Source organism: Leucoraja erinacea, chromosome 4 (assembly GCF_028641065.1).
Source record: "Leucoraja erinacea ecotype New England chromosome 4, Leri_hhj_1, whole genome shotgun sequence".
In the NCBI taxonomy this organism is placed as follows: domain Eukaryota; kingdom Metazoa; phylum Chordata; class Chondrichthyes; order Rajiformes; family Rajidae; genus Leucoraja; species Leucoraja erinaceus.
The window spans coordinates 18,650,884-18,665,615 of record NC_073380.1 but is presented as its reverse complement, the minus strand read 5'-3'; the positions used below and the strand labels follow the sequence as shown (position 1 = coordinate 18,665,615).

General features: G+C 41.3%; 1 protein-coding gene across 3 annotated transcripts in view; it reads right to left on the bottom strand.

Annotated features, from left to right (window-relative positions):
* Window positions 1-868: 868 nt before the first annotated feature.
* The window catches only part of vps41 (VPS41 subunit of HOPS complex), a 179,654-nt gene continuing 165,790 nt past the window's right edge, over window positions 869-14,732 (bottom strand). For all 3 annotated transcript variants that reach the window (XM_055633832.1, XM_055633833.1, XM_055633834.1), the window contains 5 exons: window positions 14,499-14,635; window positions 10,791-10,890; window positions 7,776-7,820; window positions 6,045-6,124; window positions 869-1,367 (listed from right to left, as the gene is read on the bottom strand). In XM_055633832.1, the coding sequence (XP_055489807.1) occupies window positions 1,308-1,367; window positions 6,045-6,124; window positions 7,776-7,820; window positions 10,791-10,890; window positions 14,499-14,635 (422 nt within the window). In that variant the 3' untranslated portion in view covers window positions 869-1,307. The remainder of the gene's footprint in view (window positions 1,368-6,044; window positions 6,125-7,775; window positions 7,821-10,790; window positions 10,891-14,498; window positions 14,636-14,732) is intronic.

Sequence of the window (14,732 nt, the reverse complement as noted above, 5' to 3'; positions counted from 1 at the left end):
CGCTATATTTTTTACTTGTAGGTTTAGTCGTAGTAGGTCATCATGTTAGTCGTAGGTAATCGAGGTAGTCGTAGATAGTCTTCATCATAGTCGAAGGGAGGTCGAAGGAGGTCGTCTACGCTCTCCACTATTCGGAGTCCAATTTTTCCTGAAGTTAGTTGTAGCTAGTCAAAGCTAGTCTTCAACAAGGTCGAAAGAGGTCAGATTCAGATTCAGATTCAATTTTAATTGTCATTGTCAGTGTACAGTACAGAGACAACAAAATGCATTTAATGCATAGGTCTTCTACATAGTCGAAGGAGGTCTTCAACATGTCATTTTTTTCGAACTCTTCTAAACTCGCCAATTAGGTCGCACAAGTGGGACAGCCCCTTTAGGTAACAAATATCTTACAACGTAAAAATAATATTGTACACTGTATTCACCAATGTTAAGTAATAAATCCTTATATTTTGCATGGGTAGCTTACAACCTAATGGTATGAACATTGAGTTCTCCAATTTTAGATAACTAACCAAACCCCATTCCCCGCATCCTCTGCTCACACCTATTTCTCCCCACCACCTCCCATTCCACCCACATTCCTTCCTCTAGCTTGCAATTTGCAACTCTTCTATTCTTTGTCTCGCACCTTCTTTCTTTTCATCTCTGGCCTTTGTCCAACCACCTGCCTATCAACCCCCCCCCCCCCCCCCCCCCCCATCTATATCCATCTATTACTTGCCAAACTTTGGCCTGCCCCTCCTCTCTTCCAGATTTATTCCCACCCCGCCACTCGAAACATCGCCTGTCCATGTTCTCCAGAGATGCTGCCTGACCCGTAGCGTTACGCCAGCAATTTGTCCCTTTTTTTATAAACTAGCATCTGTAATTCTCCATTTCCATGTTTAATCATAGGATTTTTCATACATGCTTATGGTTTCTGCAAGATATCATGTGCAGCTCACAGCAAATACAATAGAACAATGACAGATATGATCAATGCAAATAAAGTTTAACTTGGTTGCATCTTCGACAAACCGCAGAACATTTCTGAATAATTCTAAGCTGATGAGCATAAGACACAAGAGTTCCAAGGGACGGATACACAGTTGTTATCTGCATTTTAGATAAAATCATATGGGTTCAGCAAGTGGATTCAGTGTAAGAAGTTAGATGTTAATAATTTTTATTAGCAGTTAATATCTGACATTCATACAAGTACTAGCATTGATGCTTGTCGAACAACATTTGATGGAAATAACTTGCATTACAACAAATCAGCAAAGGTTTGTAGATTAGTAGTTGTTAGTCAAATGCACCTCAGTTTAAACTTCACTCATTCCACTGGCAGGCCCTCGATTTTTTGCACTGCAGATGTTACAGAACTGTTAAAGAAACAAATAATCAAATGTTAATCGGTACTGCTCCCATAAGGAAAAAGCTGAAGCAACATTCTTTTTCTAAATCCTAGGTGCTAGGACCAGTACCTACATGACATTTATGAGCTTTAATTTTCTCTGGTCTTCACGATGGGCGAGTTGAAGAGCAGATTAAAGTGAAATTGTTTGCCTATAGATGCTACCCACAACACGAGTCCTCAGGTGATTATTTGCTTTACATGCAGCTCAAAAGACCAATTGTTCAGATTGGCATAAAGGATTAGAAACATCCATGCCAAAGATTTGGTGTGAAATTGTGATTTTTTTTTCATCATTAGAAACACTTTCCACCATACATCCCCAACACCAATATGTTTTTCATTCATTCAATCTATTGAATTGAAAATATATATTCCCCTGCAATATTGATTTTTTGCTGTTTTTGGAATATAATAAATTAACTAGGAGGAATAATAAAGGTATTTTCTTTAACTCTTTAAAAGCGATTTACTAGATTATTGTAATTGTAATTGTAATTGTAAATCTTTATTGTCATTTCCTGAGTATTCGCATACTCAGAGGAAACAAAAAAACGTTTCTCAACCAGTGTCCATTCAGTTTTCGTTACAAAATAAATAGCAATTAAAGTTAAAATACATGTCATGAACAATTTAACCCTCTAATAACATTCAATAACATTCAACAGCCGTTCCGACCGGCAGCGGGGTGTTTGTGCGCGATACTTGGCAGGGGGGAAAGTTCATTTAACAGTCTTATAGCCTGTGGGAAGAAGCTGAGGAGCATCCTGCTGGTTTTGCAGCTGATGCTCCTGTACCTCTTCCCAGATGGGAGGATGGTGAAAAAGTCATGCGATGGGTGGTAAGGGTCTTTGATGATGGAGATGGCTCTGTTGATGCATCTCTTCTTGTATATGTCCAGCAGGAAGGGGAGTGGAGCACCAATAATCCTGCTTGCGGTCTTCACTATCCTGTCCAGTTGGTGCCGTTCGTACGCCTTGCAGCTCCCGAACCAGGAAGTGATGCCGTATGTCAGTGTGCTCTCAACAGTCCCCCTGTAAAAAGTCCGTAGGTGTGTGGTGGGGAGGCCTGCTTTCCGTAGTCTTCGGAAGGGGTGAAGTCGCTGCTGGGCTCTCTTGACCAGAGCTGTGGTGTTGGCCGTGGACGTCAGGTCATCAGACAGGTGTAGTCCTAGGAACTTCATGCTGCTGACCCTTTCCACATCAGCTCCGTCGATGTGCAGAGGTGTATGGTGTTGTTTCCCCGCCCTCCTGAAGTCAACCACCATCTCCTTAGTTTTTCCCACGTTAAGAATGAGGTTGTGGGATTTGCACCAACCTGTGAGCAGCTCCACCTCCATCCTGTACGCCGATTCATCGTTGTCACTGATGAGACCCACTACTGTTGTGTCATCAGCGAACTTGCTGATGAAGTTGTTATTGAGTCTGGCAGTACAGTCGTGTGTCAGCAGACTAAACAGAAGGGGGCTTAGGACACAGCCTTGGGGTGAGCCAGTGCTCACGGCTATCGTTTTTGATGTCCTACTGCCCACCCTGACTGTCTGCTGCCGCTGCGACAGGAAGTTCAGGACCCAGCTACATGTGCCAGCATCAACCCCCAACAGCTCCAAATGCTGCGGGATGATTGTGTTGAAAGCGGAGCTGAAGTCTATGAAGAGGATCCTGGCATAGGTGTTTTTCCGATCGAGATGTGACAACACGAGGTTCAGTGTTGTTGAGACTGCGTCCTCTGTGGATCGGTTGGCTCTGTAGGCGAACTGCAGTGGGTCTAGGTCGGCAGGTAGACTGTTTTTGATGTGCTGCATAACTAGTCGCTCAAAACACTTCATTACAATGGGTGTTAGGGCCACTGGTCGAAAGTCGTTATGGCAGGCTGGGTTTGGTTTCTTCGGTACAGGGATGATGGTGGCACTCTTAAGACAATTCGGCACTACTGCCTGGCAGAGTGAGATGTTAAAAATGTCTGTGAAGACATCCTTCAGTTGCTCGGCACAGTCTCTTAGAACGCATCCAGGAATGTTGTCCGGCCCTGCAGCTTTGCGTGGATTGACGCTGGCGAAGGCCTTTTTAACTCTGGCTGCGGACAGCCTGAGCGACTGGTCACTGGGAGATGGCAGTGGTGCACGTGTCTGGGTGCTGTTTTTAACCTCAAACCGTGCGTAGAACTCGTTCAGTTCATCTGGTAGGGAGGGGTTGTTTTGGCATATCCGCATCGGGGGGGGCTTGTAGTCAGTGATGGTCTGAAATCCCTGCCACAAGCGGCGTGTGTCTTTTTCATTTTCGAAGTGGCTATTGAGCTTTTGTCCGTACAGCCTCTTCGCTTCCCTGATCCCCCGGGATAGGTTACCCCTTGCCAGTTTGTATGCTTCGTTGTCCCCAGATTTGAATGCCGCATTATAGTTCCAACCCATGCTTAAAAATTTGCTAACCTTCCTGATTTTGAATGGTGTTTCCAATTTCATTTCTTCTCCGGCACCTTGTTTGCCTGCTTATGACTTTGCAATTTTTTTTCTTTTTATTGCCCAACCATGCATGCACAAATCTGATTAAATCCTGATCAGAATATTTCAACGTTCTAGCTAGCTTCCACTTCTTCCACTCGACAACATTTTCAATCTATCCAAATTTTTGATGTCTGAACCCTAAGCTGACCCTTCTTCACTGAATGGAGTAGATGGAAAGGGGGAGGGGGGGCGAAAAGAGGAAGCAGGAAAATGTCAAGGTTCTCAATCTTGATTTTGCTCAAGATTCCAGCATCTGTAGTTTCCTGAATTGGCATCAACTCCTGTTCACCCATCAATCTATGCTTGCTGATCTGTAATATCTGTAATGTTTCATGGTATATGAACCAAGGTTTAAATCTTTCTCTGCTGATTTTTGATGGTCTAATTTCCTCTCATCTCTAAACTCCTCTTCAAGACCTGCCCAAATAGTCTCTTGCATGTTTCCAATGTCCTTCTGAAATTTCTTCACCTCCCTCTATACTTCTATCTTCCTTTAAGGTTCTTTTAAAACTCATTGTTTGGCTTAGCATTTGACCATTTGCCAATTAATAACCTGAACCATGCTACTAATTTCTAATGGTCTGTTTTGCACCTTCAGCCATTTTTTATTTCACCCTTTTGTTGTTGTTCGATAATCCTATTTCTGGCAGTGCGAGTTACTCTCCTTTCATGGAGCTATTTTATGAATTTCCATGTTCCACTTTGGTGCAGTTCTAATGTAAGTGGACCAGAAGAGCTTGGCTACACCTGAATATTTAATTATACTGGAGGGGCAAGATCAAACTCCAGATCATACCAGATGCTTTCTCCCCATGAAATCAAAAGTAAAAAGAGACCCAAATCTCAAGAGATGAACTAGAGATCATTTTGAAGAAGATAGTCAGCTCGCTTGCTCAAAAATGGCTGCTGGAAGCATCAGAGCAGCGTTTTGAGAGTCTACAATGTACATCATCCACAAACAGCAAAAAAAAAATAACAATAGGTATCAAATATTAACAAGGAAATCTAGATATGTGAAACAAAAGTTTATGCAGGATACTTCAGGACAATTGGATAAAATAGAAAAAAAACACAGCTTCGAAACAGGATCTTCAGCCCAACTTGCCCACACCGGCCAACATGCCCCATCTACACCTGCCTGTGCTTGACCCACATCCTTCCAAACCTGTCCTATCCATGTACCTGTCTAAATGTTTCTTAAACATTGTGATAGTACCTTTCTTAATTACCTCCTCAGGCAGCTCGTTTCATACACCCACCATTCCTTGTGTGAAAACGTTACCCGTCAGGTTCCTATTAAATCGTTCCCACCTCACCTTAAACCAAAGTCTTCTGGTTCTCAATTACCCTACTCTGAGCAAGAAACTCTGTGCTTCTACCAGATCTATTCCGCTCATGATTTTATACACCTCCATAAGATCACTCCACATCCCCCTGCGCTCCAAGAAATAGGGTCCGAGCCTGCTCAACCTCTCCCTATAGCGTAGGCCCTTGAGTCCTGGCAAAATCCTGGTAAGTCTTCTCTGCATGCTTTTCAGTTTGACAAAATCTTTCTTATAACATTGTGTCCAAAACTGAACACAATACTCTAAAATGTGACCATACCAACATCTTATACCACTGCAACATGACCTCCTAACTTCTATACACAATGCTCTGACAGATGAAGCCCAATGTGCCAAAAGTATTATTGTGATGCCACTTTCAATGACCTGTACTCTTAGATCCCTCTGCTCTACAACACTCCCCAGAACCCTACTATTCACTGTGTTGGTCCTGCCCATGTTAGTGCTCTTAAAATGCAACACCTCACATTTCTCTGTATTAAATTCCATCAACCATTCCTCAGCCCCACCTGCCCAACTGATCACGATCCTGCTGCAATTTTTGACAACCATCTTCACTATCTGCAACACCGTCCACTTTTGTGTCATCTGCAAACTTGCTAATCATGCCATGTACGTCCTCATCCAAATCATTGATACAGATGACAAACAGCAATGGACTCAGCACCAAACTCTGACATACACCACTAGTCACAGACCTCCAGACCGAAAAGCAACCTCATGTAAATAAAATAATATTCCAACTATAGACATGGCCTTTGTAAATCTATATAAATTGTTTGGGACAAAAACATACCATGCCAGGAGAAGGAAGGCAATCCTTGTGAAAGATATGCCTGCAGTGAAAGACCACTGCACTGAATGTTTTTGCAGCATCTAAAATGAGGAAACACAACATATTCATTTATTCCCTTCATACATTAAAAGATCTAACTCCTCAGTCTACTAAAATCAAAGGTTGCATAATGACAATGTTCAAAGGACAGGGATTATTGGGCAATTCTCATCAATCAGGCTTGGAGGTCACAACTGTAAGTAATTTTACACAAATAATTCATGTTTAATCACTTCGAGTCACTGCATTTTTCTGGATAAATCATTCTGCATTCATTGAGGTTGTTGTTTTTGTTTGCTATCAACTTTAATTTTTGCAAGTTAATTAATGCTGTTCACTGCATAAAGGAATGTTTGCTCTGCTTCTTACACAGTATTTCTAACAACTGTTCTTAAAGGAATTAATGAAAGGACAAAAAACTGGACAAAACACAAAGATATCAAATATTTTGGCAAAAGAAAAATGGACATAAGGAGTTTAAAAATAATTTGGTCAAGAAATAATGAGCAATTCCGAACGTTCAGTCATGAAAAGACAGAGCAACTATACAAAAGAATATCTCTACCAGGTTAAATGAGATCTGAAATCAATTCAACAAATAGAGAACAGAACACCAACTTTATCGTAGGCCTTTTGGAAACCTTACCCACTTGAAAACCTTGAGCGGTCTGTAACGCACTGGAATAGTGGAGCAATTCCCAAATCAAGTCAATAGGCAAACTTAAGACTTGATCTTGATATGTAGATAATAGGGGATAAAGGAATGGACAATAAGAAGTCCCATAAAGACAGTCAAAATATGTTGTATGCCATAGGCAGAAGAATTATCCACCCGCAGACTTGAGTCCAAAGTGCAGACTTTAGACACACTATTATGCAAAAATGCTGCTGCCCTGCAGTAAGCCAATTCCTCAAGGTGCCTTTGGTTAACATCCACAGGTACGTACGTACCCCCATAAGTTAAATAAGAGATCCAGTCAGCCCTGGTGCTCGAGCAGCAGTGAATGACATGCATCGCAGTGTGGATGTTGCCTATGTGGGCTGGCTGAGACAAGTGAAACAAGCACTCAACACTGGGATGTGGTGGTTCAGGGCTGTACATTGGCCAGCACAATGAGGGCCTGTGTTCACCTGCACAGATCATAAATTCTCTCAGATCAAATTCGTTTTTCATATACAAGTGACGTAAGAGTTTATTTTCGAAGAAGGGTCCTGACCGGAAACATCATATTTCCATTCCCTGCACAGATGCTGCCTGACCTGTTCGGCAAGGCCAGAATCCAGCATCTGCAGTCTAGTGTCTCTTTTCAGCTCCAATTCTCGCTGCTGGCAAATTCATTTCACTGCACCTTAGGGTGCATGTGACGAATAAAATTGATTTTGACTTTCTTTTGCATTGGCTAAATTATTAAACATCCTTCATTTTCAGTCAAAAGAGAACCACAGTCCCGAATAATTACTTTTTAATATTAACTTAAGAAAAGAAAACTGATCTGAAATGCATCAAAATAAAGGTGCTTGGAATTGATTGAATTGGTGAACCACATGTCTTCCTAATGAATAAAAGTCAGCGAGTTTCACTTTGCATGTAGCCAGAAATAGAAGACAATGAAAAGTCACAAGCAGTACGGATCTAGCAAGCTTACTTCTCATAATTCTACCCAGCTTTCCCCCAGCTGAAAGGTCACCTACCTGCAGGCAAAATGGGTGAATGGCATGAACCACAAATATTCTCTTCTGCAAGAAAACAGATATCACTATACACTTTGCTACAGAATCATTTCTATCAGAGTTGACCCAGAAACAATTATTTACAGATTAATAAAACAATGCAACACAGGATTAACTGAAACAATTCTTCTTCTTAATCTCCTTCACTGGCTTTTCTCCACACAATTTTAAAAAGGAATTGGAGGCACAGTTCTAAAAATGGAAAAATGTGAAGGCTGTTACTCAAGCCTTTTCTACCAGGCATTGCGTTCTGGATCACAGGAGCACATAGCATTAAATATATTTAAATGCTCCCTTCTCCTGTGCCTGTCGCCTTAAACCCATATTGTCTGGTTGGTGACACTACTGATGCTGGTAATAGATTCTCCTCTCTCACTCTTGACTCAAATAGTGGGAGAAAAAAAGCTGCAGAGATGCAACCTTACAAACAATATACACATGTCCTTTAATTCAAAGGATCTATAAATGATCTAAATCTGACACAATTCTTGAGTTGTCAGATGGCACAACAACCATGAAAGACGAGTAAGAAATCAAGTGAGCACCTCAAAATACCACCCATTAGACTAAATGTTTAAGAAGGAAGGGTCTCGACCCAAAACGTCGCCTATTTCCTTCGCTCCATAGATGCTGCCTCACCCGCTGAGTTTCTCCAGCCTTTTTGTCTACCCATTAGACTCATGTGCCCTTGATCAGCCACCGAGAAAACTATGAAGAAACTCAAACTACTTTCAAAAGTTTATTGGGCTGAAAAAATCCACTGGCAAGATATCCAGTAAAAAAATGAATTCCTGCAGAATGGTAGAATGCAACAGATCCAAGGGGTCTCAGTGACTCCACCACACCTTGAAGAGAATCCGGAGAAAGCAAAATGTCATACACAAGATTTCAGAGATCTCATTGCTGCAACACGGCTCAAAATCAAAGGCAGTAGGTCTGACTTTTAGGAGACTACAGTGGCATTCCCTCTTCTGTATGTTAAATATTCTACTAAACAGGTTTAGTGCAAGTAATTGAGGAACAAAATGCACGTAATTGAAGCTTGGGATGGATGAATTCGAAGGGAATAGTGGTTTTGCCGTAATTTCACATGATGTTTTTCCAAAATGCTTTACTTCCCACTGCTTTAGAAAGCTTTATCTGCCACATGTCTGCCTATTTCAGCAATGTCCGACTGAACTCCATTCCTTTCCTCATCACTGTCTACTGCATCTTGACGTTTAATGTTATCTATAAACTCAAATTATTACCTGCATACCCAAGTCATATTACATATTAAAGAGAGAGAGAGGTCCTGATAGTGCCGCTGGATATACCACTGTATATTTCCTCCAAACTAAACATCTCCCATTCATTACAACTCCTTTGCAGTGGCCTTTGGCTGGCTTTGTATCTATAGTGATCTTGTCTCTGTAATCATATAGTCTTCAGTTTAAAGGCAGCATTAATCCAGAGGAAAAGAACGACTATGTGTGGAATCAGACTTTTCAATAATTAATTAACTGTTTCAGCTGCCTCTCATTTGAGGAATGTTAAGCTTAGTTTAGAGATACAGCGCGGAAAAAGGTCCTTCAGCTTCACCGAGTCCGCATCGACCAGCGATCCACGCACATTAACATTACCCTACACACACCAAGGACAATTTGACATTTATACCAAGCCAATTAACCTACAACCCTGTACGTCTTCGGAGTGTGGGAGGAAATGGAAGATCTCGGAGAAAACCCACACAGGTCACGGGGAGAACGTACAAACTCCGTAGAGACAAGCACCCATAGTCAGGATCGAACATAGAAACATAGAAAATAGGAGAGGTAATTTGGCCCATCGAGCCAGCACCGCCATTCATTGTGATCATGGCTGATGATCCACAATCAGTAACCCATGCCTGCCTTCTCCCCATATCCCTTGATTCCACTAGCCCCTAGAGCGCTATCTAACTCTCTTTTAAATTGGCTTCCACTGCCTTCTGTGGCTAAGAATTCAACAAATTCAGAACTCTCTGGATGAAAAGGTTTTTTCTCATCTCAGTTTTAAATGGTCACCCCTTTATTCTTATACTGTGGCCCCTGGTTCTGGACTCGGACAACATTGGGAACATTTTTCCTGCATCTAGCTTGTCCAGTCCTTTTATAATTGTATATGTTTCTATAAGATTCCCTCTCATCCTTCTAAAGTCCAGTGAATACAAGCCCAATCTTTCCAATCTTTCCTCATTTGACAGTCCCGCTATCCCAGGGATTAACCTCGTGAACCTACGCTGCACTAATATCAAGGGTGCCTTTCCTCAAATTAGGGGACCAAAACTGAACACAATACTCCAGATGTGGTCTCACCAGGGCCCTGTACAACTGCAGAAGGACATCTTTACTCCTATACTCAAATCCTCTCGTTATGAAGGCCAACATGCCATTTGCTTTCTTCACTGCCTGCTGTACCTGCATATTTACTTGCAGTGACTGGTGTACAAGGACACCCAGGTCTCGTTGCACTTCCCTTTTTCCTAATCTGACATAATTCAGATAATAATCTGCCTCCTAGTTCTTGCCGCAAAAGTGGATAACCTCACATTTATCTACATTATACTGCATCTGCCATGCATCTGCCCACTCACTCAACCTGTCCAAATCACCCTGCAACCTCCTAGCATCCTCTTTGCAGTTCACACTGCCACCCAGCTTTGTATCATCTCCAAATTTGCAAACATGGGTCTCTGGCGCTGTAAGGCAGTAGATCCACTGCTACACCACCGTGTTTGCATTTTAATGTTGAATACATTTTACTGAAAGTTGCAAGCGTGTCAGTGGTTATTCAGTGTGTAGAAATATTAATCCCAATGGGAATATTTCTCGGAATAACCCAGAAATAATCTTAACAGCAGAATCCAGCAGTCAATGCAAGTTTAATGACAAGCTCAATTCAATAATTAAAGAGCAGCAACCCGTGATGTCGGGATTGATATGGAAGGCTGCTTACCATCAACACAAACACCTCTCATTTGGGTTTTATGCATTTTCTTCAACAATGCCAAGCAGTCAGTAACGATAATCTTTTTACATCCCTCCCGCAGTAGAATCTGCAAACAAATATTGGAGATGAGCTGAAACAGTTAATACAGTTAATGAAATAAAAACTCTCTCTTCTCGATGAAACTCAGCTTGATACATATCATCAGTATAGGATGTGCTAAGTGAGGAGGCAATGCAAATGTTAATGTTATAGTCTGTATTTTGAACTGAAAAATCTTATCATCTTTGCAGAGGCCAAGATACTTTGCAACTAAACAGTTACATCTGGAAAGTTGTAAACACATGCAGTACCTATCTGCAAAAGGCAAAACCTTAAATATGTTGTTCAACCAGTTGGAGGGTTTCTGATAATATTGAATGATAGAACATTGTTGACATGTCAGACAGCAAAATTCCATGATCTTAATAATGTACTGGGAAAGTTTTAAATCTACGTGATTGCAGCTTATTTTATCATTACATCCAGAAATGGCATCCTTGACAATGAGCAATCACCTAGTTTTGTTTAAAGCAGATTTTGCGCCATTGATGCAGTAATTTTTATGGCATAAAAATTAGAGGGCATTATCATACCTGCCAAAGGAAAATCAAGAACCATGTAAATATCTGTCAGTGTGAAAGCTGCCTTCTTGTAGATGTAAAACTTTCCCACTACATTATTAAGATCATGGAATTTTCTCTCTGATTTTTCACCAATATTCTATCTTTTGATATCAATGGAAACTCTCAGGCATTCGAGTTTACCGATAACATAAAAGAGGTAGACAAAAATGCTGGAGAAGGGTCTGAAGAAGGATCTCAACCCGAAATGTCGCCTATTCCTTTGCTCCATAGATGCTGCCTCACCCGCTGAGTTTCCCATTGATTTTTACCTACCTTCCTTTTCTAGCATCTGTAGTTATTTCTTAAACATAAAAAGAGATGGAAAGTAAGATGTGAAGAGAATAATCTAAGCGCAATGGGATGCAGCTAGGTTGAGTAAATGGGTGAACACTTGGCAATTGGAGTCTTAATGGGGTGGTGGGGGTGAAGTGCGAGGTCACACGCTTTAGTAAGAGGAATCACATTATTATATTGTTATTTCTATTGGAATAGATTGCAATTCAGTTAAGCACATGAGAATCTATATATTCATGCCAAGTAGTTGAATTTTAGAAATTGGGAAGTTTTGTTCTGAGTGTTGAGTCAGCCTGGAGTACTAGGCAGAGTTTAGGTCCTCTTACCTACAGCAGCATTGGAGGAAGATTTACCAGACTAGCTCCTGAAAGATGATAGTCCTATCAAGTGAGACTAAACAGCTTGGATCTGTACTCTTTGGAGTTTAGAAGAGTGAAGGGTGATCTTATTGAAATTCACATGATGCTGTGGAGCTTGACAGGGGGAGATGGTTACTTTTATTTGTGGAGAGTCTTGAATGAGGGAATGCAGGTTCAAGATGAAGGGCCAGTCAGATAGAAGTTTCTTCTTGCAGAATTTCTTCTGGGATTCTCTGCCCCAGAGTTGTGGAGGCAACATGATCAGAAGTGTTTAAAGTGACGTACAAAAATTAAGGAAAGATCATGGAATTGTTGGGCTATGGGGATCTGGCAGGAAGGAGCTGAGGCCAGGGGTAGATCTGCCATGCTTATATTGACATGGGTAGGTTGGGGGGGCAAGGTGGTCTAACCCTGCTCCTGTGTTATTGTGTTCTTATGTGAGATTCACTGATCAGTATCGGTGACTTTTGAACTTGGTTTTATTTCCTGTTGCACTGGATGTTAGCCGGATTGACGTGACCGGTAGAAGAGGCCACAATAAAGACTAGTGTTGGAAGGAACTGCAGATTCTGGTTTACATTAAAGATAGACACAAAATGCTGCAGTAACTCATCTATCTCCAATAAAGACTGGAGTAAGGAACAACTGGGAATGATTCCTGGCAACCAGAACAAGTTGTGGATTTGGGCATGTTGGTGGCATGGGGACATAATGGAGAAGCTCAGTTTACCTCACAGACCTGTGATTTGGAGGTTTTTGTGGCATTGGAATAGGATGTTAGGTACTGGGGTTTGGAAATCTTTCAGATGTAATAATATAATATAATATGCTAATAATATAAAAGATAATACAAATTTTATCTTTGTATACCCAATGAATATTGACCTCTAACTTCAAGTAACGCTTGCTTTCCCTCTCTCCATCCCTCCCCCATCCTAGTTATCCGACCAGTCGGACTGTCATCCTGATTACATTTCATCTCTGTATGTTTCGTTGCCACCTTCCCCTAGCTAACAATGATCTATTCTCCATTTTCCTTGAACTTTGTCCCATTTGATCTCTTGTTTTCACACCTTACCCTTGCATATCTCTGTGTCTCCCTCTCCCCTGACTCTCAGTCTGAAGAAGGGTCTCAACGCAAAAATTCACCCATTCCTTCTCTCCAGAGATGCTGTCTGGCCCGCTGAGTTATTCCAGCATTTTGTGTCTGTCCGTCTATCTTCTCTATCAGATCACTGAAGAAGGGTTTCGGCCCGAAACGTTGCCTATTTCCTTCGCTCCATAGATGCTGCTGCACCCGCTGAGTTTCTCCAGCATTTTTGTGTACCTTCTCTTATTCTTCTTCCGTGTTCCTGTCTATCAGCATTCAAGAGTGCCGAGTAGCAAAAATGGGAATATTTCAGAATTCAGTTAAGGAGGAGCAAGACATCAATAAGTGAAAAGGAGAGTAGAATACAAGTGCCTGGGACACTGGTAATTATGTTGAGCAATAAGGAAATGGCAGAGTTAGTAAACGTATTTGTATACCTCTGCATGGAAGACATTGAAAACCTCCCAATACTAGTGCATAATTACACAGAACTTGAGTGAGTGGGAATCTGAAAACAATTAACATTGGTAAAACAAAAGTATTATTTAATATCTTACGGATGACATATCTCGAGGACCTGACAATCTACATCCTAATTCTGCAGCTACTGGCATGCCACAGGGAGTGGTGTCACAGCCTAGCTGTTAATAATGTGTATTCATGAATTGGAAGTGGGGGACATATGCACGTTTGTTGACGACCCAAAGGTGGGTGGGAATTGGGGGAGGTTGCAAAGGGACATCGGGTGAGATGGACAAATTGTCAATAAGCAGGGAGATGGCAGATTAAATATGGAGGCCATACTATGTGAGAAAATAAGAAGTTGGACAATTTTGTAAATGACGAGAGATTGAAAAGATTCTAGTAGTCATTTGGATATGGGAGTCTTTGTAGAGTAGCCATGGAAAGTGAACATGCAGAGGCAGTGAGTAATGAGGAAGACCAGTGGCAATGGACCTTTATTGCATGAGAAGAGATTCCCGATTCCAATTATACCATTTGATGCAAAATGTGGAGGTCTGAACTCCCTACGTAAGCTTATATTTCTAATTAAATAAAACTTTCAATTAAAAGCATTTAGTCACTTTGTGATCATTAAATCAGATGATTATGTTGAAAAATGTTCTCTGTGTGCAGCTGATTCAGTGAGTCATGGAAAGGAAAAAGGTGAACTTGACTTCATTAGTTCCCTCGTCTCTTCTGCCACAATGGCTATGACATTTTAATTTGCCCTTTAAAGACAATTTCTATGCAGCTTCTGCCAAACGTGTGTATTGTCCACGTTTGCTTCATTCCCTCCAATACTGACCTGCAAGTTGTAATCCTGAAGGATCTTCACCAGTGAATCTCGTAGGTTAGGGATCTCCATGCCTTCCTTTATTCGATGAATCAAGAGGATTGGATCAACATGGGTCCCAATATTATTCAACAGACCAGTAATGAAGGCTGCATGTGTGGTATAAAATGCAAATTGTTGGCAGGCAATTTCAAGGCTAGACAATGGACAATATTCATGTATCAGGTAACCACTGGTTCATATTGA